A 23,771-nucleotide genomic window follows, 5' to 3' on the forward strand; every position below is an offset into this window, starting at 1 on the left:
GCAATCGTGCTCCATTGTTGCTGGCAGATTTGTTTTTGCACACTTCAGACAGGAAGAGCGGCACTCTCGGGGCGAAGATGCTGGCACAGTGCGAGCGAGATGGGAAGAGGGGAAAGAGCCAGCGAGGAAATCTGCAAGGCTTTGCCACGTTCCCTAGCAACCTGCGCCCCCAGAACTGCTTCCAGTGGCTCCTCTTCATCAGCGCAGCTGCATGCGCTGCGCGAGCCTCGCCGTGGTCTGGCTGCCGCTATTTTGGGTGTAAAACATGAAGCGTGTGATTGCAGCGCTGTCATGGGCATAAGGGCTTTGGATTGCTCTCTTGCACAGATGGGAGCAATTCACAAGGAGCGTTGGGAAAGTGACTTTCTGTTCTTGCTTGAATGTTGTCTGGTACCAGCTAGTAAATACTGTCTTGTGGCATAAAGACTTTGCGATGAGTAGGTTAGATAGCTCCCCTACCATTTGTTATCCCCAGAAGGTGGTATTGCAGGGAGAGCTGGCATCAGTGTTTCTGGAGTAACTTCTTTCCTTCAATCCACTGCGGACACACGTGGGTTTTTGCACAACAGACATGTGGAGCATTTTGCAGTCTGGGGCACCTACGATGATTTTCTGAATGCTTTTTGCCTGCCATTTCCCTGCTCCTGGCCAGACTCACTGCATCCTGTCTAGCTTCTGGGAGGTTTTAATAGAGATTCAGCACCGAGTGCCAGATGGGCATTCCTGAGGACTAGGACAAAAGAAGCCGGCTATTTGTCTAACACAAATATTTACTGCCCATACAGTGGGTGCTCTGAATGTGCTGCCTCGTGCACCTGGAGTCAAAGCTGGAGATACAGCATTTTGGAGATGGTAAAAGCAGGGCAGGGCCTGCTTAGGACCCAGCGTCTTTGTCTTACCATTGCTGAACAACTTTCTTTGATTTAGTGTTTGGAACAAAACCACCAAGTAACTTAACACTGCATATGAGCTTCCTTTCCTGTAAGCAGCTTCAGCCCTAAAGATGATCCATAGGGCTTTCAGCTGGCTTTGCTCAACTCCGTTGCAGAATATGTCACAACTGCTATCACAATCACAGAAGCATAAACAGTAAAGCTGGAACAGACTTGAAGATCTGCCTGCTGCTCAGAGACAGGATCAACTCTGCCTAAGCTATTCTTCACAAATATTTGTTTGTTCCTACTCTGAAAAGCCTCAGTGATGGAAATCACAGACTCTCCCCAGGCAATCTCTTCCAGCGCTTTGCTGGCCTCACTTTCTCATCCTCTGTGTTGCAAATCCTCTGCAGTGTGTGAGTGATTTTCAGATGGGGGTCACAGGGAGGGGGTCTGAGTCCCTTATTTAATAGTGTAAAACTAATGCAGAAGGGTAGAAAGGGAGCATGGAGAGAATACATTGGATTGAGAGAAAGAAGAGGAAGGAGTCTGTGGTGTTTGATGTTCTCAACTGTTTTTCTAGACATGCTGTTGAAATTTGCATGGCTCTTAGGAATAAGTGTAGATGAGGAAGGTGGTGGAGGAGCCATTCTTGCTCTGAATGTCCTCTAAAAGAGGGAGCCAGCTCCTCAAAAGGAGCTAGGAGAGAGGAGGCCCTGAAGAACATGTTAGCTTGAGCTGGGAGTTGGTAATAGGAGCCCATGAAAGCCAGTCTGACACGTCCCCCAGAGATGAGGACAGAGACGTTTAACCTATTTTTAAGTAAACCCTGGAGTGTTACCTGCAAAGAAACTGGCTTCAAGCACCCATATCCTCAGAGAGTGGGGTCTTTGTCTGTGGTGTTCACTCTTGGTCTGGCAGTCTAGAAGCCAGTTTTCTCCCCGTGTCATTTGTTCTGTGAGAGACAAATGCAGCTGAGGACTCAGGGGGCTGCAGTTAGTCTGGTCTGGGTTTGGACAGCCTTGTTGACTCAAATAGTGCCTCTCAACCAGCCAATGTACACCTGAGTAGACTGCTCACTTTGGCATCTTGATCTAGATTCTCTACTGCTGTGTAAATCAGTGAGTTCCCTGGGGCAACTCTAATTTGCACCATCTGAATGCCTAGCCCATCCTTTTCAAGTAAATTCAGCAAAATTATATATATATACACCTTTGTTTTTCACCTTTAGCCTTTGCTCAGTCGACCTGCAAGCTTCAGTCATTAAAATACAGGAGGCTGCTGCTGTAGTGGCTGAAAAGGACACGAAAATGGTTCATGGACATAGTGATCTTTCCTGTACATCACAATGGTCCACGCACAGTGTTGTGTCCAGCCACAGCCCTCAGCCTCCTCAGCTCTAATTGCACATGCCACCACCTTTGCCAGTTCACTCCATTCTCCACAAAGTACTGCTCAACCAATTAGTGAGATAAGCCTGTCTCCAGCTCAGGATGGATGTGGACAGCCTTCTTAGCTGCATCTCTGTACATGGAGGAATGTTTTGACAACTAAACATGGATCTTGTTGAGCTGTCAGTTTGACTCACTCTCCCAAGTGTCTCATTTACTGAGCCATCAGGCTCTTCCTGACCTCCTCAGAGTCAGTCCCAGCCTCACACAAAAGATGGCACAGAAATACAGCTTGAGCGTGGCCTTCTGAACAGGGTGAATTTCTTAAAGCATTTGATGCCTTGAGCAGTGTAGATCATTAGGTCTGTATGTCACTACAGTGAATGTGCCCTCAGGATGACAGCAGCCTTAGAGGCTGCAGCTGGGGAAGTTAGATTCCCTTCCTTAGTGCACAGCCTGGTTTGGCTGCCAAGATCCTGGGGCTTTTTGAGAGGCTGATGGGAAAGCAGAGGATGAGGAAAAGTAGCAGAAAAACTCTGAATCTGGGGAATTCTGTATTCCCTTCTGGCTCCAGCATCAAGCAGAATTCCTTCTCCTTTGCCCTTTATTCCATAGGTACTTGTGTAGCACACAGCACAATCCCCACAGCACAAGCCCCTATGCATTTACCATCTTAAGCATCATGGCCATAAAAGTAATTTTCTGTTTGGCTGGAAAGCATGCCTGTGACAAATGTGGGATCACACACTACATGTGGCAGGGGAAGTGGAAAGAAGGATCATGTGACATTGAAACCCCATATACAACTTCCATGAAGGAATCAAAAGTGACACTGAGGGTGAAGTGCTCTGCCCTGGGTGTCTATTGTCCCATCAAAAATGCACACGCACACATGTGTGTGTCTGGAAGCATCTGACCAATCCCATAGACTGAAACTGCTGGGTTTTATTAGCATTGGATAGTTCCTGTAGAAAGGAAATTATTCAGTAAAATCAGCTGACACTGATGCCTCTCCTTTGGTCTTGCTTTCCTGCTTGCTCCCTCCTCTGAGGGTGCTATTACCTTCCATTTCATACCTCTCCTTTTCACCTTGGTCTTCCCTAAGCCACTCCACCTGTGGTGGGTGCATATCTCCATGTGCCCTCTCTGCATGGACTCTTGCCAGCTCTGGAAGCTGCTAGCCAGGCTGCACTTTCTTCTCCATCCTCTCTGCCTCATTCCATCCTCCCCTTTGATGCTGGGCTCAGGCTCAAATCACTTACTGCATGCTGCCTTCTGAGTGGTTTTCCCCTATTCCTACCAGCACTTCTCTCTTGCCTTTGTAGTTCTGCCTTTTTTAGTTGCTGTATTTGTGTTGCTAAATGCCAGTTTGCTCTTTCCCCTGCCTCTCTCCCCATGTTGCCAGAGCCCTCATTCCAGATCTGATCTTCACCTCTCTGCTCCTGGGGCTCTTCTCCTCCAAGGGCCATCACCTGCCCTCTGCACAAGCAGGATTCATGGGATCCACAACAGGAATAGAACAGCCAACTCACTCCTGTTCCAGCAGGTTGAAATGAAAAGGTTGAGACCCTTTGAATATTGAATAGCCATGGTGAAACTTCCTGCAGTATTTTTTGATAGCCCATAATCCCTGCTTCTTTGGCTCCCTGCCACAAATTGTGATGTGCTGGGTCTTCATACTGTAGTGCTCTCTGAGAAGAAATCATTCCTCTTCTCTTGCTGCCCTTTTCTCAGCTCCCTTCCCATGTGATTGTGGGAAATTCCTGAGCAGGTACAGTTTTTCAAGGGAGACTGGGAGCTTTTATTTGAGTAATACTTTACTGCCCTGGACTCTATTACAGGAGAATTATGACTTTGTTGAGAAATTTCTACTGCTGTGAGCCAAATTAGAGATCATTTTTGTTAAGAACATTGGGTGAAATAAATTATAATCTAGATGACGGGCATTCACCCTGGCCTTTTTCTTCCAAGTGCAGTATAGAATTTGGCACTGCTTTGTTCTGAAAACATTATTTCTGATTATGTGAGGTAATTGATAGTGAAATGTGTACAAGTCTCTTCTAAAGCAGCAGTACTTAGGCTATCAAGATGACACTGACTTGAGGCTGCAGCTCTTCACTCTTTCCTCCTTCTTTTCTTGTGTATTACTCCTTCTGCTCCTGATGGCGCTGTTTAATTTCACCACCTCTCTCCTTACTGCCAGTGTGTCCTGTCCTCTGCCTGATGTGCTCAGCATCACAGTAGCACCTGCAAGTGCAGGTAATGCCTTGTGGGTGCAGCTGCACTGGGAGCTGCCTGCCATGAGCTTCCCCAGACTCTCATGTGAGCGAGCAGCACCAGGTCTGTGCACAAACTGCCTGCTTTTGCTGGGGACCTCCATATAATGGAAGGTGAAGGGTTCTCTAAGTATTTAATCACCAGTGATGACCAACTCCAGCCTGGTAATTTTGTGAAGAGGCTCTTGTCCTTGTTTGGGCTGGAGATAGATAGGCCAGGGCTTGGTGGTGGCAGTGTGGTCTGCTCAACACTGATGGGCCGGGCGATTGCTCCTCATTAATTAAATAACACGTGTTTGCAAATGGTACTTGGCATGATGTTAGATGACTGAGCTGAGATGCAGGTGACCTATAGATACCTGCAGAGGGCTCTTCATGAGGAGAATTAGTTGTTTTAAGTGCAGTAAAGCTTCAGTCTCTTAAAGGTCAATAAAGCAATTCAGCAACAAAACCATCCATATAGATGGTATATAGAGATACTTTAATTCAGGTAGAGATGAGGTGAACTCTGATCTTTACTGCTTACATATTGTCTTGAGCTATGTCAGTATCCTTTAAATAATCTTCTCTACAGTCTTTTACCACAAAAACTGGAGGTGCAAGCAAATGAGATCTGCCTGTGACTTCGATGAGTAGCAATCTTCTCATTAGTATTTGCAAGTTCTCTTTTCTCTTGCGTCACTGGAAAACGTGTCACTTTGAAAATTTTTTATCACCCTTGAAGCACACCTTGGCCAAGAGGTGAGCACAATAAAATGGCCTGAATAGAATCCAGATGTCTCTTAAATTTCTGACTCCTTTTCCCTGACTCAGTTACCTGAGAGACTCAAAGTGAAATGAAGGATCGTACTCAGTGCTTACGCTCTCTGACATGTTTGGAGCTCCCTATCTTCTTTCCAAAGGAACTTGTGCCCATTTTGTTAAAAGGGGATGGCACGCTCCAGTAACCTCTTCAAGAAACATGGCCTGTGCAAAGTTAAAGGAAAAAGAGGAAAGCTCTTAGAATGAAAGCAGCTACACATAAGGAAAAGAGAACAGGTGATTCTGGGATTGGAACATGAGTAAAATGGAAAAGTCTTCCAGTTGTGAAATAAGGAAGAAGCTTCTGAGTTCAGCAGGAATGTAATTTGCTTTTGCCACACTATGTTTTCCTCAAATGTTATTCTTATCACTTTTATTTATACGAGACCACTGTTGGGAGACCAGCGTTTGTTTTGAAGATGTTATAATCTTAAAAGACAAAATCTAGGCACATATGAGTGAAAGGAGGCACAATTTTGGCTAGTAAAAGTAATTATTAAGTCATGAATTGTACTCATTCAGCATCTTTCATTCAAAGATCTCAAAGCATTTTGTAATGAAGAGTTCGTTGAGCCTCTCAAAATCTCTTGAGACAGCCAAGCATTATGAACACCATTTATAACAGCAGGGTGCAGGATCAGACTGGTTAAGAATATTGCTGAGGATAAAGCTCAGGAATCCTACCCTCCAATGCTATGGATGTTGAATTAAGCACCCGCTCCAGTCTGAGAAGCCTTTTTTTTTTTTTTTACTGTAATTTATATATATATATATATAATCTTTTAATGTTAAGCAAAATATGTAGTCTTCATTTAAGTCATTGGTGTCCTGGGAAGTGTAATGACCCATGTCACAGTTGACTAAAAGTGAGACTACAGATAGTGAGTTAAACACACTTGGTTAACCATTTGCTTGCTGTTACAGTTTTCACATGAAAAAACCTTATATTAAAACCTGTCTTGGTGATGGAAAGTGATATGATTTTAGGTTTCTTTGTGTATTAAAACAGAAACACAATTTGCATATTTTAAGTATCTTTTCTAGCCTATTCAGGCTTCTGGCAAGAAAGCTATATTTAAACTGTTAATACAGTATGAATGCAAGTTTCACATGCAAAATTAGCACCATTAAAATGGTGAGATTTATTTTTCTTTTGAAAGGAGTGATGCCATGGCACTTCTGTTTTTGTTACCTGCTAAGGCCCGCAGCTGGGGCTGCCTGTTTTTTCGCTGGGTGCTGAAGCTGAACCACAGGGCAGGTGGTGCTGAGCACTGGGTCCAGCCCCAGCTCTGGGGTGAGTGGTGGTCAGGCAGTGCTGGGGAGCTCCCGGGGCGCTGTGGGCGCTGCACCAGCCACGTGCGTGAGCCCGTCACGCCTTGTCACCCCTCAGTGTCTGTGGAAACCCTTCAGCTCTGCCTTTCTGAAGGGCTTTGCAAAGGGAAAACTTAAGAAAAGGCAAAGCTCAATTATTTCCTTGGATTTTAAGGGTGCTTCTGGAAGGGTAGGCTTTGGAGAGGAGGTGCTTCTGGAACGGTAGGCTTTGGAGAGAAGGTGCTTCTGGAAGGGTAGGCTTTGGAGGAAAGGTACTTCTTTCAGTTGTTTCATTGTGGCAATGAATCATCTGAGTGAATTGAGTACTGTGTCAGCACACACATGTCTTTTCATCAGTATGAATATTGAAGCATTCCCATTTTTATTAGGTTTGCCTCTGTGCTTGTCCTATTAGATGGAATATGGCTTGGTTGGTGGTGAGACAGTGAGCCCTTGGAGTGCCAGTCACTGCCACTGCAGTCCCCCACAGCTTTCAGTAGTGCCACCTTGGACTGGCACAAGGGAGCCCTGTACAGGTCTTGAGGAAGAGGAGGGGAGCTGAGAAGCATAGGGTCTTTATTGCTGGTGATGATCCATGGGAGTAAGCGAATGCTTGAATCTGAGCCCAGAGAGATGTGGCAAGGCAAGCAGCTTGGAGCAGGATAAAGCCTTTGATCTTGCAACAAATAGACGAGTAAGCATACAAACTCCTGATATAATTTTATGGAGCGGATTAAGCTCTTCCAGCCAAAAACATATGGCTAAAATGGTACCGTCTCTTTATTTGTATATGGGTATAATAATGATGCCTCATTCTCTCTCTCAGTAGTACCATCCAGCTGTTCCTTGAGTTCTTGGCTTTTTTTAAAAGTACCTAAAATGTCTGTTACCAAAATAAGTGGGGCTAATAGAAAAACACAAAACAAAACAGCCTGCTCTCCTTTTCATATGAGATAAGCCTTGACAAGTAAAGCATATTTGTGTAATGATAGGGCCAAGAGGCCCCAGGCAAGATCAGGCACTGCTGCATTTGTTTCTGTATATACATTTAGGCACCAATGGGACATTAAAATGTAGTATTTTGTATGTGAAATATAGCTTAAGTCTGCTGTTTCCTGAGATAACATGTAAAAATTTATTACTTGGAGAACCAGCCACTGCTTTGTATTTTATAATGAGAAATGGTCAATGTTGCTCCATAAAAATCTTGCACATCTGCTGTTAACTCTGAATATATAAACAGTCCATAGTGTCCAGCATAAGCAAGGACTCACCAGAATAGCAGTGGAAGGTGTCATTTAACACAGTCATGCTCAGTGCAGAAGCCAGAAGCAGATGGTGGTGTTTACAGAGTATCCAGTCTTTATAATACAAGAAAAAATAACCAGCCCTTCCAGATTCAAAACATTAATGAGAATATGAAGAGTAGCAAGAAAAGCTACTTAGTCTGTTTACGTATAATAGCTTTAAACAATCCAAGGACAAAACAGTCATGTTCTTTTGTTACCATGCTTGATGTTTAATAAAATGCTCTGTCTCTGTGTAGTCACTTATGTCATAGAAGCTTGAACAGCTCTGCTGCACTGATTAATTAAGACAGAAGTATTGCTAAACTCATTTTACAGAGTAATTAGGGTGCATGTATGGTGAGCCTGTTGAATTCAGTATCAGTACACAAAAACCAAGATTTTGGGTTCGTGACTGTAAGCTAAAAGCTCTGCTCTGGTGAGTCAAAATAGACATCTGTATGAGCAGCCTCATTTTCAAAAGTCCAAGAAACTTCTCAATTCTATCATGATTTTGCATTCTGGCTCTACTGTCTTTTGAAACTATCAACAAGATACCTCCCCTTCCTACCTGTCTGCATCCCAGTTTCACAGTGTAAAAAAAAAAAGAGACAATTGTGCAAAATTGCAGGCTGTGAAGTTAAAACAGAGGAAAATACTTGTATTGTTATTATTACTCAAATTCTGTGTAGCTTAATGCCACAAGAGATCACTGAAACTGAGAGCTTAGCAGGATTAGGACAGACAATGTGCATGGATAGTTAAGTGAGGATACAGTTGCAATAATGAAGTTTAAAAATAAAGAAAAATATCCTCTAGAGCTTTGAAGCAGTTACAAAACTGACCTATTTCAAAGCCAGGCAGTGTTAAACAAAGGAGGGCTCTGCTGGTAGAACTGCACGTTCTGGATTGCTGGTTTGCTGTGGGGGTCAGGGCAGGTAGGCAGCGAGGGAACTGGTGGCTTGTTCCACTCTGGCAAGTCCCAGAAGAGCCCTCTCTCCTGGCAGCCTAGCACTTGAAATTTTGGTCTTCTGGTGTGGGCTGGAGGGTGCTGGCTGTCAGTGGGTATCTCCTCATGCAGGGCAGCTTCTTCAGAGGATCTTGATGAGTTATCCTCTGATCAGGAATAGACCCAGGAACGTGCATGCTGCAAGGATTCCAGGCAGAATCCTCTTTTCAGGAATCTTTATGTACTCTGGCAGCTGTAACCTTTCACTGGGAAAATAAATCAAGAATGAAAATATTTTTTCTAATGCATCTCCTCTGTAAAAGTTGGCCTTAATTATAAACTGAATTACAGCTGTAGGCAATTTTGATACTTCCTTGGGAGCACAGCTCATAAGAGATGTGGCACTGTTCTGGATTGCTCTGAGAGTTTATGATGGGTTTGGACAGTCAATAAATTTTTTTTAAAAAAGTGGTCTTTGTCAAACCATTGAACAACAAATGATGCTGCAATACTATTTAACTGATGAGTACTTTTGGTGAGTGAAGTGAAAGGACTAACTTTATGCAGTTGGAAAAGGAGGAAAAAAAATGAAGAGAAAGTAACTATCAGTGAAAGATGTTTCTGGCTGCCTTTCAATTCCAAATTCAGCTAATTCTGCCTCCTGAAAAGAAGATAATTTCCACATTTCTGTAACTGGGAACACGTAATTGAAGTTATTTTCTCCCAGAGAGAAGAAGCTTCTTCTACAATGTTTGCAAATGGACAAGAAAAATGACCACATACAGTGTATTCTGAATGATGGTGCATTCATCACATCATCATCTTCAGATGTCTTTGCAGATTTTGCACTGCAGTTTTTTCCTATATGGGTAAATATTTGAGTGGGGATGGGGAAGGTTGTTGTTGACAAATGCACCATACTGACTGCAGAGCTGCCTTTTCTGGGCAGTCCTTACAGCTGAGACAGGTCTGGAGTAGAAAACATGTACCAGGGAAGCACTGAAGCAAGTACCAGCTTTGTGAACCAAAATAATTATGCAGTGATTCCACACGACTGCTTCTTTTGACCTGGCTTTTCAGGAACTGAACTTTAATAAGGAAGATGAGCCAGATGTTGTTGCAGCATTTTGATAGTGGAACAAGCAATTAGCTCACTTCCTTTGTAGCATGAAGATACTTTCTGCTACAGGGCTTAACCCTGGAAGTGCTGGTGTTTTCCCTGGAAGTGCTGGTGTTTTCCTTAACATCCCAACTAAATATGCAGGACAGTGTTTAGGAATGCTTTTACATCTGCACATGCTGCTGCAATCCTCTTCTCTTCCTGAGCTTGCTCCTGCAATCTTCTCTTCACTGAAGTTGCTTGGTGTTTGATGACAGTAGCAAAGGAGGTACTTGGGTGCCTGTGCTTCCAAAGCATAGTCCCTCCTGCCAGCTTTTTGCTGGGCTCTTTTCCATTTTTCTGGGTCAGTTTATCATCCCCGATGCTTCTGTGGTTAGCCAGACAGAGTGGTGCTTGGGGTCTGCAAGTCAATGCAGTCCCTTTCTTTGAGCTGTTTCTAGCTAAGGAAGTGGATATTTGTGTGCATTGAGGTGTGTGCATGGGGAAAAGAGAATGCATGAAGTTAACTGGTAGATCAGACAGCAAATTGAATTTCTAGACAGCCTTGATTATTGTACAGATCAGGAGAAAATAGAGGAAGTTTAATATAAACAACAACACCACAACTGTTTTGTGAGGAAAGCCAGAGTTATATTTTTACCCTGACCTAACAAAGGAGGAGGAAGGAAACTGTTTTGCTGAAACAAGCATTTTATATTGGACTAAGGATACACTTTCCTCTCTATGTTTGTGTGTGTGCGTGCCCCAGCAAACAGCATGTTCATATGCATGAAATGCATTTTCTTGCAGGCACATACTCAGCATGTGCCATGGGATGAAAAAATGCTGGTCCAAAAAAGCATAGCATTTTAGTCAAAATAAGTCAAAGTGTCTCATAACATTGTGGTTGGTATTTGTTATTTCTGCTGACATTGGGTGCTGGATAGGAAATCTGCCTAGTTTGGAAAAGTGCAATGTAGCTAAAATACAAGAGCGGCCTATTTATTGTATGTATGAGGCAGTGTGGCCTCCAAAACCAGAGAGAGTCAGACAAAACTGAAAATCTGCAGATTTTGGTCTTTCATTTTAAGGGGCCTAGTCCAAGCCCTTATGAATTAGTTATGGAGGGCTCCCCACTTGGGAGGTATGAGAAGCCAACATGGAAAAGAGGGAGAGGCTTCACCCACCTCCTGCCAAAGGCTGGCTGTGGTGGCCTGCAGGTGCAGTGGCTTTGGGTTGCAGTGTGTTCAGTGTAGGTCAGCAGAGCCCAGGTGTGTGAGGCTAGAAAGTGTAGGGCTCCCAGCAGCCTGGATTTGTTTTTGCCTTAGAGCCCATGTGTGATACTGGGCAAATTGCTTCAGCTCCATCTCACTGCCATTTTCTTTGAACAGACTGTGGCTTGTGCCTTCTGTTTTGGTCCATTTATATTACAGGGCCCAAGTGTAAAGGCAGTGCTTCAAATGATGTGTGGACAGAGCCCAGCAGAAGAGGCTGATGATGAGTAATGGGAAATACAGGGATGGGGGCCATCATCAGCTTCAGACCATGCTGTGTTCTCCATGCAAAGTCTAGGAAAGGAGTGTCTGTTGATGCAATGGCAGAGGTCATTATTTTCTGCATGGAAACTGAAATAGGTACAATACCTGGAATAGAATGTCAAGAATCTCAGCTACCAGATTGATTTCTCAAGCTAATAAATCCTTGGCTGAACTTGCTGTGTTAAAATATATGTCCAGGCAAGATTTGTAATTGGCTCTTAGGAACAAGAGAGCAAAGGAAAAAAAAATAGATTGTTCCAAGATTAAGTGTCTTACATTTGACAACTTTAATTGACTTATTAATAAACTTTTTTTTTAAGGATTATGCTATATATTATTCAAATAAAGTAGTTGTAGGCTAGCTCATCTAAAAAAGCCACAAAGCTCTGGCCAAGGGAGTTTGGGTGTTCTGGGTCATATACCTGCTTCTAGAACTTCTGGTCATATGAATGGCCTTATCCACACCAAAATTATGTGTCCCACAGAGATGACACTTACATGACTTAGGAGGCAAATGGAGGTTACCATACTTACTGCCTGTCTCCTCATGTGAAAAAGTAAGTTGTGGTAACCAAAACACATCAGCATGGTTGCATTTGTACAAAAAAGTTTTCTGCTCTGTATGTGGGCATTCAGCATTTCCAGATGTTCAACAGCTTCCTCAGGACAACTACTAGGCAACTAGAATTCCTGGAGAAATGCACAAAATCCTTAAATGTTGTTCAGAAAGAAAAAAAAAATCATAAGCAAAAAAAAGAAAATATCTGTGGGAAAACCTGAATGTATGTTAGGTCCAATCTATGTTCTCAGTCAGGGAGGCTGAATGTGTGGTAAACAGACCTTGCACAGCCCTTCAGGGAAATTCATCCAGCCTGGGGCTTATTCCAGGTACACTTTTTTCACTAGGGGACCATGCCACCCCTCTCCCTTGTGAACTGCTGCTACTCTGCTACAGAGTGGGTTTTGGGCAGGCAGTGGGTGAGCTGCTGCATTGAGTGTGTGCACAGCAAATCCAGTCCTTCCAGGGAGCACAGGCCCCTGCTGAGGCCAACAAGTGAGAAGGGTGATGGTACAGCTTAGCATGGACCCTAGAAGAGGAATTACAATGGGGTAAGGAACATGCAGGTGTTTGGGTTTTGGGAGTGGGTGATTGAAGTATTATCACAAAGTGCCATTCTGAGACCTTCTCTGCATTGATTGACGTCTCATTTGAAATCTCCTTCTTGCCTGATTGAAAAAAAGCATGGAAGCATATACTTAATTCTCTTGAAGTGCAGTGCTTTAAAGCTGCTGCTCTCTGTTGAACATCACTGGCTCAATAAAGATTCATCATGTCAGATATAGTCCTTAGAATTGGTCAATGTATTGTTTCTCCAGTGATTTTACATTTTCTTGCCATCTAAGTAGTTATGGAGCATGGAAAAATGTTTCCTTGTTTCATATCAAAGGTCCAATCTGTGATGTAGGCAGCAATTAATCAATAAAATCACTTGCTTTACTGAAATGATGTGTTTTATAAATAAGTTAGTTTTCATATGCAAGCCTTTCAAGAAAGCAGTTCACACAAGGAGAGCTGGTGTCAGCATTTTTTAATCCTGAGATGACCGAGTTTCTCCTTATGGACACCAAACAGCTTCTTCTAAGAAACTTCTAGGCACAAGACAATTTCTGTGCTTCTCAAAATATGCCATACTTTTGGTGTTTTCCAGGGAGAAGACTCTGAGCCAGGCTGCAAATACTGTATGCAGCTGTTAGCTTATGAAGGCCAAAAGATCTCAGGTTCTACACATGTATTAAAACCTCTGTATGCCTAGGACTAAAAATCTGTGGACCAGCTCCTGATCTCACTGAAGTTAACAGCAGGATTTGTGTTGAAACAAACAAGAAGAGAACATAACTAGCAGTTTGGGATTATCTGTCTTTGTCCATATTCTCTACCACTCGAGAATTATTATTTATGTGGCATTGTTAAGTGATGGAAACTTTTACCAAGTCTGAACTTAAATGCTTCCAAAGCCTTTTTCAGTTTTGGAGAACATTTATATCAAGTTATTCTTGGAATAATCTTCTGCTTTGTTTATTATTATGTGCTATCCAGTAGGCAGCTAATTATGAAGCACAGGATACTTCCCATTCTAGGAGGATATATAGTACCTCACTGGATGTTCTTCAGGGTCCATTTTCATTACATTAAGTAAGGTGTTTACTTGCTTGAATCCCTTGGATCTTAAAAAAAAGAAAAATAAGAAGTTCAACACTGAATGAGGAATGAAGTTCAACACTGAACAGCCAGTATAGCCCCTTACTGTGTGAATGCTTTTATACCACATCACAGGCTGTTCTTTTTTTTTTTTTCAGAGTGGGTATTCAAGCTCTGGACCTGCATCAAGCACTCCTGCCTTCAGGCCTGAGGATGAGCTGGAACATCTGACCAAGAAAATGCTGTATGACATGGAGAATCCTCCGTCTGATGACTACTTTGGTGAGCCATATCACAAGTGTCTGTGGTCCTCTTCTGTATTTACTGGGTTTAGTAATGGGAGGCCTGACAGCTGCACTGGTAATGTAGTGACACTCGTGGTGATGGATGTGCTTTCCATGCTTGGGCTGGAAGTGTAATCATCCATAGGAATTCCTCTGTAATTTCAGCATAAATCTCATGCTCACTCACTGTATGTTTATAGTCTTACTGGATATAAAGTTGAATTTTTCAGTGTCTGGTTCATTTTCACACCATCTGTCCCCAGCTTCCAGGCTACCAGTCTGAATTCAGGTGTGGTCGCTGTTGTGTCTGCCTGCCCCATCCTTTCTCATTGCAGCTGCAAAAAAATTCTGGCAGTGTAAATGTGTTCTGCTTCCAAGCCATGGATTTTCATTTTCTCTGTGCTGGCACAGATTAAAAGGAAATCCATTTTGAGTCAATCAGGTTGGTTATACATGGGGACCCAGAACTGGGTCCAACAAATACATGTAAGACAAATCTGGACTGATTGGTTCATATCTTGCTTACCTGGGAAAGATAAGCATCTAATTTCCTTCTTAAGTGTTATATAATTATCTTAGGCATCTATAGGTGTAGAATTATATCTTGCCTTTACATGAAACATAGGTGATTAGACCTCTGAACTATGCATTGAAATCAAGAGTCTTGGGCACTCGACAATGTTCGGATCAATGGATCTGCCTATGTGCTTAGTTTCTTACAGGCTTGGGTAATAATGTTATTATGAAAAAAACTGCTGTAGTTTGTAGATTTAAACACTGGGGCAGGCCATTCATTTTGTGTTCTTTATCTTTCTTTATTTCAACATTTCTTAAAAATTAATTTAGATTGCCCCCAGTTCTATTGCTATAGAGTTTGGTTGGACCAAAACATTTCTGGCTTAAAGAAACTTTCATGACCTCGTTTAATCAGAAAGCGGGTGGGACCACAGTTTCACGAACAAACAAGGATCTTGCAGTGGCAAGGATCTGATAATATGAGAAGATTAAGATGTTCTCATCAAACAACCATTGCCCTTGTAGGTGGGGTTAGTATCAGTCCCAATTGTCTATCAGTACCTTCTACCTTCTGTGGCTGTGCCCTAATAACCAAAATGTCTTCTCTGTAAACACTGATAGTCATCAGAATTGATGATTATCACAGATCTGAGGTGTGAGCAGGAATGGCTAACTGAATATAAAATAGCCAGGGAGCATTTTCTGTGTTTCTGCCTTTGACTCTGCCCATAGCCATTTGGGTTCACTCTCTGATGTTTTAAACATGAAGCTACAACCAAATAAACATAATATGTATTTAGCCATTAGCTGGCAGAAAAGAGGGAGAAACTTTTTCTGCCCTCTTCAGGCAAATGGCTGAAGCCCTGAAGCATGAGATCTGATTACAGCAATTTTCTTAAAGCAGAACTGTGTGGCAGGAGTTGGTTGATGGACCAAAGCCCATTCACCCAAGAAGGTAGGCAGATAAACAAAGAAGATTCACAGGCTGCAAGGTCAGGAAGGACCTTGCCATTATACTGCCTAATGTCCTACTCTCAGTTTCTCCCAGGAACATGATTGAATCATGACTTTAAAAAAAAAAAAAAAAAAAAAAGATCTAATCTTATCTTAAAAACTTCAAGCAATGGTGAGTCAACCACCTACCCTGATAAGCTGTTCTAGTGATTAATTTTCCTCACAGCTCGAAAATTGCTTCCTGAAGTGAAGCTTTAGTTTTGTTTACCACTTGTATTTATGAAGCTGCAAAGCTCAGATTTTGCAGACTAATATTGTATGACTAAGATTGCTCTGCTCTGTTGGAGAGGGTGGTACATCAAAGTTTCTTCATCCAAAAGGGATGCATTGCTGAAAGGGTGGGAACATAAAGTCTCACAGGTCATCAATTTGGCTATCAGATCAGACCAATGTCAGACCAATGCCATGCCATTAGCTCTTAATTCAGCAAGAGACTAGAAAATGGAAAGGAGGCTTCAGAGCACTCAGAAGTTTTGCCCGTGTTATTTATATAAACAGTAGCATAATCAAAGATGGAATAAACATGCATGATTCATGGTGGAAAAATCAAACAACAACCTTCGCCCTACCCTGGGCAGGTCATGTGTAATTACCAACTGCACCTGATTGAACTAATTGCACTGTGTGCCAGTGAAGCTCATCTCTGAGGTGATGTCCAGTCTTGGCATTCCTGATGTGCCAAAGAACTATGTGTTGGGCTGAACATCTCCTCAACTCCCTAAGGATGCTGCACCCCATACAGCCTTCTGGTAGCATTTGTATATAACAAAACACAGAATGCTGGAGCACAACTGCTTCATATGCTTAGGTACAGTTGATACCTGAAGAGGCTGACCTGGAACAGAGGGCTAGACAAAGTAAAAGGAATAAAGTAGATATTTATTAAAAGGCCTTCAAGGGATACACCTTGGGCAGTACCAGAGCCTGGCTGTGGCTCTGCCCACGATGGACCCAAGATGGATACAAGATGGACAACCAGTCACGAGTTTTCACACTTTTATAAGTTTTGGTAAGTTTTTATTTACATATTTGGGTCAATTGTCCAATTACAGCTTCAGGTTTTGAAGTCCCAACCTCCCAGATTGCTCTCCTCAATTCACTGTTTATACGTCTTGAGCCTAAAGGTGCAGTGGTGTCCTTGGTTCTCAGGCTGGGAAAGGATTGTTTTGTCTAACTACCCTGTGAAGAGAACTTTATATAAAGTTCAGAGTCACACACTAAGGCAGTACAGAATCTAAAAAATATGAAAGCTAAAACTTAAGGGGTCACAGTGAAAGAGGTAGGCTGCCCTCCTCTTCCTAGCTTTGCTCCAGCCCAGGCTTCTCCCTGGGTCTCTGGAGTCACAGTGGATGAAGCTCTCTGATTTGGCAGTGCAGGCCTGGAGTTTTGTACTAATTCTGGCTATGTCAGAACTAAATACTCATCTCTACTTGAGCTGTCAGCCAGTGCCTTTCAGTAACTTCGTGCTCATGTGGAAAGAACAAATTAAGTGTGGGAGGGAAAAAGTCTTTCAACTTTGGTTAACTGTCTCAACCAATATCTCTGCTCTTTTTCTTTAGTTGTTTAGCATGGTAGTGTGGACTGTACAGGATTCATATGGCACATTGATCAAATAATCCGAAAAAGGACAAATGGGCAGAGACATTGACTCTGATTTGCATTAAATATCTTATGCCTGAGGTCTAAATGCCATGGTAATTGTAGCATACCAGATAGCTGTCAGCTAATCACTTCTATTAGTTTGAATTTGGAAAACTGGATTTCAGCATATTAAAAGTTGGTTAAGAGCAGATAGGTTTTGAATTGAAGAATCTAATTGACCTTGCTAGAAAGCTGCAAGGCGTTATATTAAGTCATGAAAATAATTTGTTGGAATAATTACATTTGAACTGTCAGGCTGGAGAAAGGTCATTTTACTTGGTCTGCCAGTACTCTGGGATCTTCTTGTAACCAACTTCCTTCTGCAAGTTCATTCACTGTATCTCTGGTTTTCAATCAAGCCATCTTGGTTCTGTAGTCAGCAGAATCTGCCCAGAAGTGGGTAGGCTGAAGGTTCCTTGGGAAGGAAGAGTAGTCGTCACTCAAGTTGTCTCTTTGCCCTGGAAGTTCTGTCTGGCAGACCCAGTGAGCTGAGGAGCAGGACAGCCAACACTTCCATCCAGACTGTGCTTACTGCACCTCTCTGCAGCTTCCCAGGTGGAAACCACTGAAAGTGATTTCAGAGTTGGGGGAACTGTTCTAGGCAGGGATTGCTCACACAAGCATTCACAGCTGGCAGCAGGGCATGGATCACACTGCCCTCCTGGGGAGCCTGGGTATGTGGTAGGAGCCAGGAGAAGCATGCTGGAGATGCTTGGAAGCAGCAAGATCACAGTTGGCAGCTTTGTCTTTCCAGGACTTACCACAGCAGCACAATCCAGTCTCAGGGAAATCCTCTAGCTGCTATTGGCAAGGCAGTGCTTAAGCATGGAAATGCCACTAAGCATAATAATTTTTAAGAAATTCCTGTGAATTTTTAGGAGTTAAATGTGCATGTTGGGTATTCTGCCTAACTTTTGTTAAGACCAAACTACTATAATAAGTCGAAGCACCCCAATCCTTGGTGTATGTCCCTTCCTACCCCCTTGTAGATTCTGGAGGAACTTGTGGAGTGACTACTCCTGGGAAGTCCTTGGCAGATCAGCAAATTAAAGTCTTTTGAGTCTAAGCTGCTCTTCCTTCTTTACTGATGATTAAGTTGCTGATCTGTGGTAGTTGGCTGTCTTTAATCAAATCCCTTTTTATTAGAAAGGATTCCCAAATGTCTTATGCTCTGTGCAGTAGGGATAGTTTCTCTCCATCACAACCCTCCCTGTTGATAAATGTACTATTATAGACAGGCATGTCTGATTTGTTTGGAAAAAATAATATCTAGTGGAGTGGAAATTGGGTAAGGTTGAAGGAGGAGAAATGGATACTTATAGGAGATTAAAATGAAACTATCAAAATTGTTTGTTGGCTGCCATGGGAAATTACAGCCCTTGATTCTGCATTATAAAAAACCCAACCAAATACAAACACACACACAAAGATCACAACTGTTCTGGACCACTGTTTCAAGTCTTATAGAAAGAAATTACTTCTGGCAGCTTATCAGTCTCTATCACCATGCAGACAGTGCTGATTAAGACTGGAAAAGTGCCATTGAGGCCCCTCATCTCCTGTTGCCTTCTGGGCTATGTCCCAGCTGAGTCACTCCCCACAGCAGTTTCCCTGACTGGTGGGAAGAAACTCACAGTGGTATTTTACCATAAATGCTCAGAGCTACCAAAGGAACCACCAGTTTAATGTATTGGATAATGTAGCAGTCTTCTTTTGTAGTTCCGGCATGCTGTAGGGATGTAGGGAGAAGAGAGATGCGAAAATCATCCTGTGGGAAATACTCAGTTTGTGCAGTAAAGGAATCATCATTTAAGTTTGAGCTGATAATTCAGGAGATAAAGGTTTTTTATGTGTACCCTGGCTTTGACAATGGGAGAGATGGTGCAGAATTGGGTTGAAGAGCAAGGCCAAGAAATAGGAGGCTTGACTTTCTTTTCTGCTTCTCATCTTGACATCTTGACCTGTGGCAGATCATTTTACCTTTTCAAACTTATTTTTTTCCTTTTTCACTGAATTTGCTGGAGATCATTAGCAGCAGCAGTCATATATGCATCCCCTATGGAGAAGGCTTCATCTCCAATGGCTCTTTGAGATGTCATGTCACAGTTAAGATAAAAGAATGGTAAAGGACACCAGTATTGAATCTGTCAAGGCTTTGCCAACCTTTCCCATCACTGGCTTTGCATCTCCATTTAGCTTCCATTCCTAAGCTAAAATTCCTTCAATAGGACCAGAGACCTGGTATCCAAACAGTGTTGAATGTGCTCCCTAATTTTACTTTTTGAGAGACAGGGGTTAGGAGGTAGCAGTCCAAGTCAGGTATGGGAGTGAGTGTGGTAGAGTCGTATGAAGTTCAGCTGAGGAGACACACTGCATGGTTCAGGTATGACTTCCTTTGGTTCATGCTGTCTTTGTTTCCTTTGGCATTGCTCTGAGCGCTGTACAGTTCTAGAGGCTCTAAACTGAACGTGGTCTGTGTTGCATTTCAGTCTCTCTCAGGCATATTAGCAGCTTCTAAAAGGCACAAGTAGCCACTTGGTTTCATCTGATTTTTTACCAGAAAAAGAAACTGAAAGTTGTCATATCTTGCCTGTACTCTTAGATCTGTTCTGAAAAGGTTGTCATTAAAAGAAGCATATTATTATTACAAGAGCATAATTACATTGTAATTTTGCCATGTAATGTGATGTATCTTTTGTCTAAAGGCAGGGGTTCTGCTGCAAGACGGTGTCTGTCCTCATTTGAACAACATCTGGGTCAGAAAATAGTAGGTTAGACTTTCAACAACTGATGGGCTGACTGTCATTTTCTGTTATGTAACCGCTCACAAAAGCAGAAAGAACAGACATATAATGGGGACCCTTTTCTCCATTGTCGTTCAAGTCTTTTTTTTTTAATGTTCAAGCCATATTCCAGCATTTGCACACAGGCTACTAAGCCTGGGAGCAACCTCTGCTCAGGGAGGTCACAGAGCAGCACCATCAACATCCAGCAGCCCTGTTGTGGCCTGCCGCAAGGGGAGTCACCCTCCCTCTGCTCCCCAGGGGCTTTAATTATCTTGGTAAATGGCTTTCAGAGCCTGTTTCTTCAGTCTCACTTCTGTCAATATTTACCACCCTTGTCTAGCTTCTTTTCAGAGAGTCCTCTGCCTGCTGGCATCCTTGCACAGCAAGGTAGAGTAAATTTATAAGGGTAATCTCAATGAAGCCTAAACGGTGAATTTTAGCCCCCAATTCCAAAGTAAGATGAGAAAAAGAGTAGGCCAGTGAGTGGTTAGAGAGCAAAATATACCAAATCTACATGCACTTATCTCCAGCCATGAGAAAGGCAAGAGGCTGTGAGCTGATCTAAGTTGCTTCTCAAGCATTTGAAAGACTGGAAATGGATACAAAAGTTTGATTCTTCCTGACGTTGATCCTATCCACATCTTACTCTGTATTAATTCTGGGAAACATGCTTTATGAAGCTAAGCACCTAGATCTTTTTATGCCAGGTATCTTAGCCTTATAAAGGCTTGAGTGCACATCTTTTAAGTGAAGATCCAGCAGATGTAGCAGTCAGGAATCAGAGAAGGTTGCACTTCTCTGTGTCCTGAGGACCTGGTACCCGCTTGGGCCAGGGACAAGAGACTTACCTTCTGTTTTCCTCTTCTTATCCACACAAGAGTGGTCAAGACTTTGCATCATGAGTGTTTCTGAAGCACAGTCTCTTTGGAGACCACTGCTGCTTCACAGATGGGATCTAAATCTTGCATCAAAACCACAATTACCCTTTGTTACTGTAGGTCATAAAATCTCAGCTGGAACAGGTAGTAAGCAGAATGACTTTTTTCTGTGTTTTTAATTCCCTGATTTAGCTTGAATTGCTGGCAGTCAACATAGACATATTCTTACTTTTAAACAGAACTGATTTTTGATGCAGAGGTTATTTAATGGAGAATAAGTTCAGGATTCTGCTGTAGTGCTTAATCAAAGGGATTCCCATGATCACCTGTATGCTGTGAAAAAGAGTTGGGTTTCAGGCCATGAATGAAATAGGTTGGTCCTGAAAGTTAGTAAATGAAAACTGATAATTTCCTGCTGTCTTCTGAGAGGAGTGAAATGTGATAATGAAATTCAGGGATGTGTCTTTCTAAAGTACAGCTGTATTCTACATGGTTCTTCAGCATGTTTAAAAATTAACATAGCCATGAAAAATAAAAAAAAAAAATCCATGAGGGTGATGGATACTTCTTTCATTGTGAGAGGGCCCTGAGTGTGCTAGGACCTGTACAGATGGATAGGAAAGCTCATCTTTCAAAAAAAACCTTTGAACAACAGTGAGGCTGTTAGCCAACCCCCCGTATTTAACAGTCCTACACAGAAACAAACCAAATCTTTCTACCTTAATTTGACAAACAATTCAAAGACAATCCAGTTTATTCATTATGAACTTACAAAGTCAAGTAAACTCTCTGTGGACTGAAAGGGCTGAAGATTTGGTAGTGAGCCATCAAGTCTTCAATTGCAGTTCATTAGTCTGTAACTAGTTCAGATCATTAAGAAGCAAAAAGGGGACCTACCTGCTGGCTGTTTCCTGCTCCACATGAAATGAGCTGGCTGGTCTCGGGCTTCTCTGTGGGGATGTCATCACCTGATTAAAACCACAGACTCTGGCATCTGGAGGACCCCCGGCTGGGGATCTCCTTGCTGAGGCCAGGAGCTGAAGATGGACTGTTAGTCTAGGACATACAGGATGGAGAAGGTTGGCTCTCCTGTTTTATGGAAATGGCTGCTACAAGGAGTTTCCGCCATCTGGGCTATTATAAACTCTAAATTCTCAAAACAGGTATTTTGGGAGAGGGTGTGTGTATGCGTGTGCCTATGAATGAGTAAGAATGTTTTTCTGGACTGTAATATTATGGGAATAATTTTCACCTCAGATAGGGCTTTGGAGTGTTTAAAGCCTCAAGACATTCTTTTGTCATGACTTGTAGCTAAGTTGTCAAGTGAGGTACAGGCATTCAGTTTTGGAGCTGGAGTTAGAAACCCTTCTAGCAATGCACTCTTGGATAAATCTTTGTCCCATTTACATGAAAACAGTTTAATTTCTTTGTTTTGAGTTAGTTGTCTACATGACCTGACAGAAAGGAACCCTTTCTTTGCTTTTAAAACTGAAACCAGCTCACCTGTTCTTTGAAGCTCTGTGGACTAAATTTGCAGTTTGCTCTCATGTTCCACTATGGCTCATTGTGCTGCAGTGGTATCCAAGGCTGTGGTCACACTGTAATATGTGCAAATTAAACATGGAGTAGGAACACGGTGCATCCCTCAGAGTTCTGAAACTGAAAATATGTCAAGGACCAGGAAATTACTGTCCCTAATTTACAAATGAGGGGCTGACTGGAAGAGTTAAGATGACTCGCCCAGAGTCATGCTGAGATCCAGTAGCGAAGTGGGAATTGAGCCTAGAATTCAAGTTCCATGCCTTACACAAAACTGTGGCCACACTCTTTATTTTATGTGAAAAGCAACCAAAATGGACTTGTGAGTCATGTCTGATAAGAAATGACAACCAGTCTGAAGGCTCTTCCCAGCATGCAGAGCAGAAGCCCTATTTTCCAGGGTTAGTAACAAGGCTATGAAAACAAGAAAAGGGGGAAAATGTGCTCCAGGATCACACTTGATGATTTTAACTGCTGTTAATGTAATGTACCCACTAATGTTAGCACACTTCAGCATTTAGGTAGTTCAAGGCTATTAGGAAAATTGATAATTCACCATAGTAATCTGTTACTTTCCACTCTAGCAATCACTGTTCCATGGAAGTGGAACACAGTGTGGCATTTGTTATTTCTTCTTTTGGTGGCATTTGTCTCCTGCTGTCTTTTTTAGATAGGGTGGTTTGTCTTTTGCTAGTAGCTTTTGGGGGTATTTTAGTGTCATTAACTCAAATGAGTTATTTCTAGTGGGGGAAAAGGACAGATTTTATCTGAGAGTGAAATGTGCTAAAAAGAAGAATTAAACAGGACTGTCTCATTTGCTGAGTGTTCTCCAGCCTCTTCTCTTCTGATGGAAATGCATCAAAACTGTTTGGTTTTTTATAAGGAATTGCTTTGACTCAGATTCAGTGAGATGAATCATAACCCACTTTCTCATCTGAGATGCAAAAAAAAAAATTCCAACTCTGCTGTCAGTGTCAGCATAATCAATACAGAGTGATTCTCAGTGGTGCAGAGAGGTAGGGCAAGATTAAAACAATGAAAAGAATCAAAAGTAGCCAAACTTTCCTGCTGGTTTTAGTAAGCTGCACTGTTTTCATGCTTCCAAATGCACCTTGCTGTTCATCATGTCACGTCAAGAACACATGTTTTCATGTCTCTGGCTACAAGCCAAGGTCACAACTGCTGCTAAAGGGTCAGGAGACTGTCATCTCAAACTGGCAGGCAGATCACGAGAAGCCAGCCCTGGCAGACATTTGGGATGCTACAAGCAGCCAAGAGTAAACCTGTTTTGATTTGTGAAACCTGCAGTTGAGATGTCCCCTGCCTGTACTGTGCCAGCACAGATTGTGTCAGCTGAGCAGGAGAGAGTGGCAAAGCACCGTGCCTG

The 23,771-nt window shown here is 42.5% G+C and overlaps 1 protein-coding gene across 1 annotated transcript in view; it reads left to right on the top strand.

The window, feature by feature from the left end:
- Nucleotides 1-23,771, top strand: part of LOC121336716 (LIM domain containing preferred translocation partner in lipoma) — a 317,023-nt gene that overhangs the window by 235,223 nt on the left and 58,029 nt on the right. Inside the window, exon 9 of the mRNA XM_041406088.1 lies at nucleotides 13,885-14,008. Within this exon, the coding sequence (XP_041262022.1) occupies nucleotides 13,885-14,008 (124 nt within the window). The remainder of the gene's footprint in view (nucleotides 1-13,884; nucleotides 14,009-23,771) is intronic.

This window comes from Onychostruthus taczanowskii, unplaced genomic scaffold (genome assembly GCF_017590055.1).
Source record: "Onychostruthus taczanowskii isolate IOZ18803 unplaced genomic scaffold, ASM1759005v1 scaffold24, whole genome shotgun sequence".
Lineage (NCBI taxonomy): Eukaryota > Metazoa > Chordata > Aves > Passeriformes > Passeridae > Onychostruthus > Onychostruthus taczanowskii.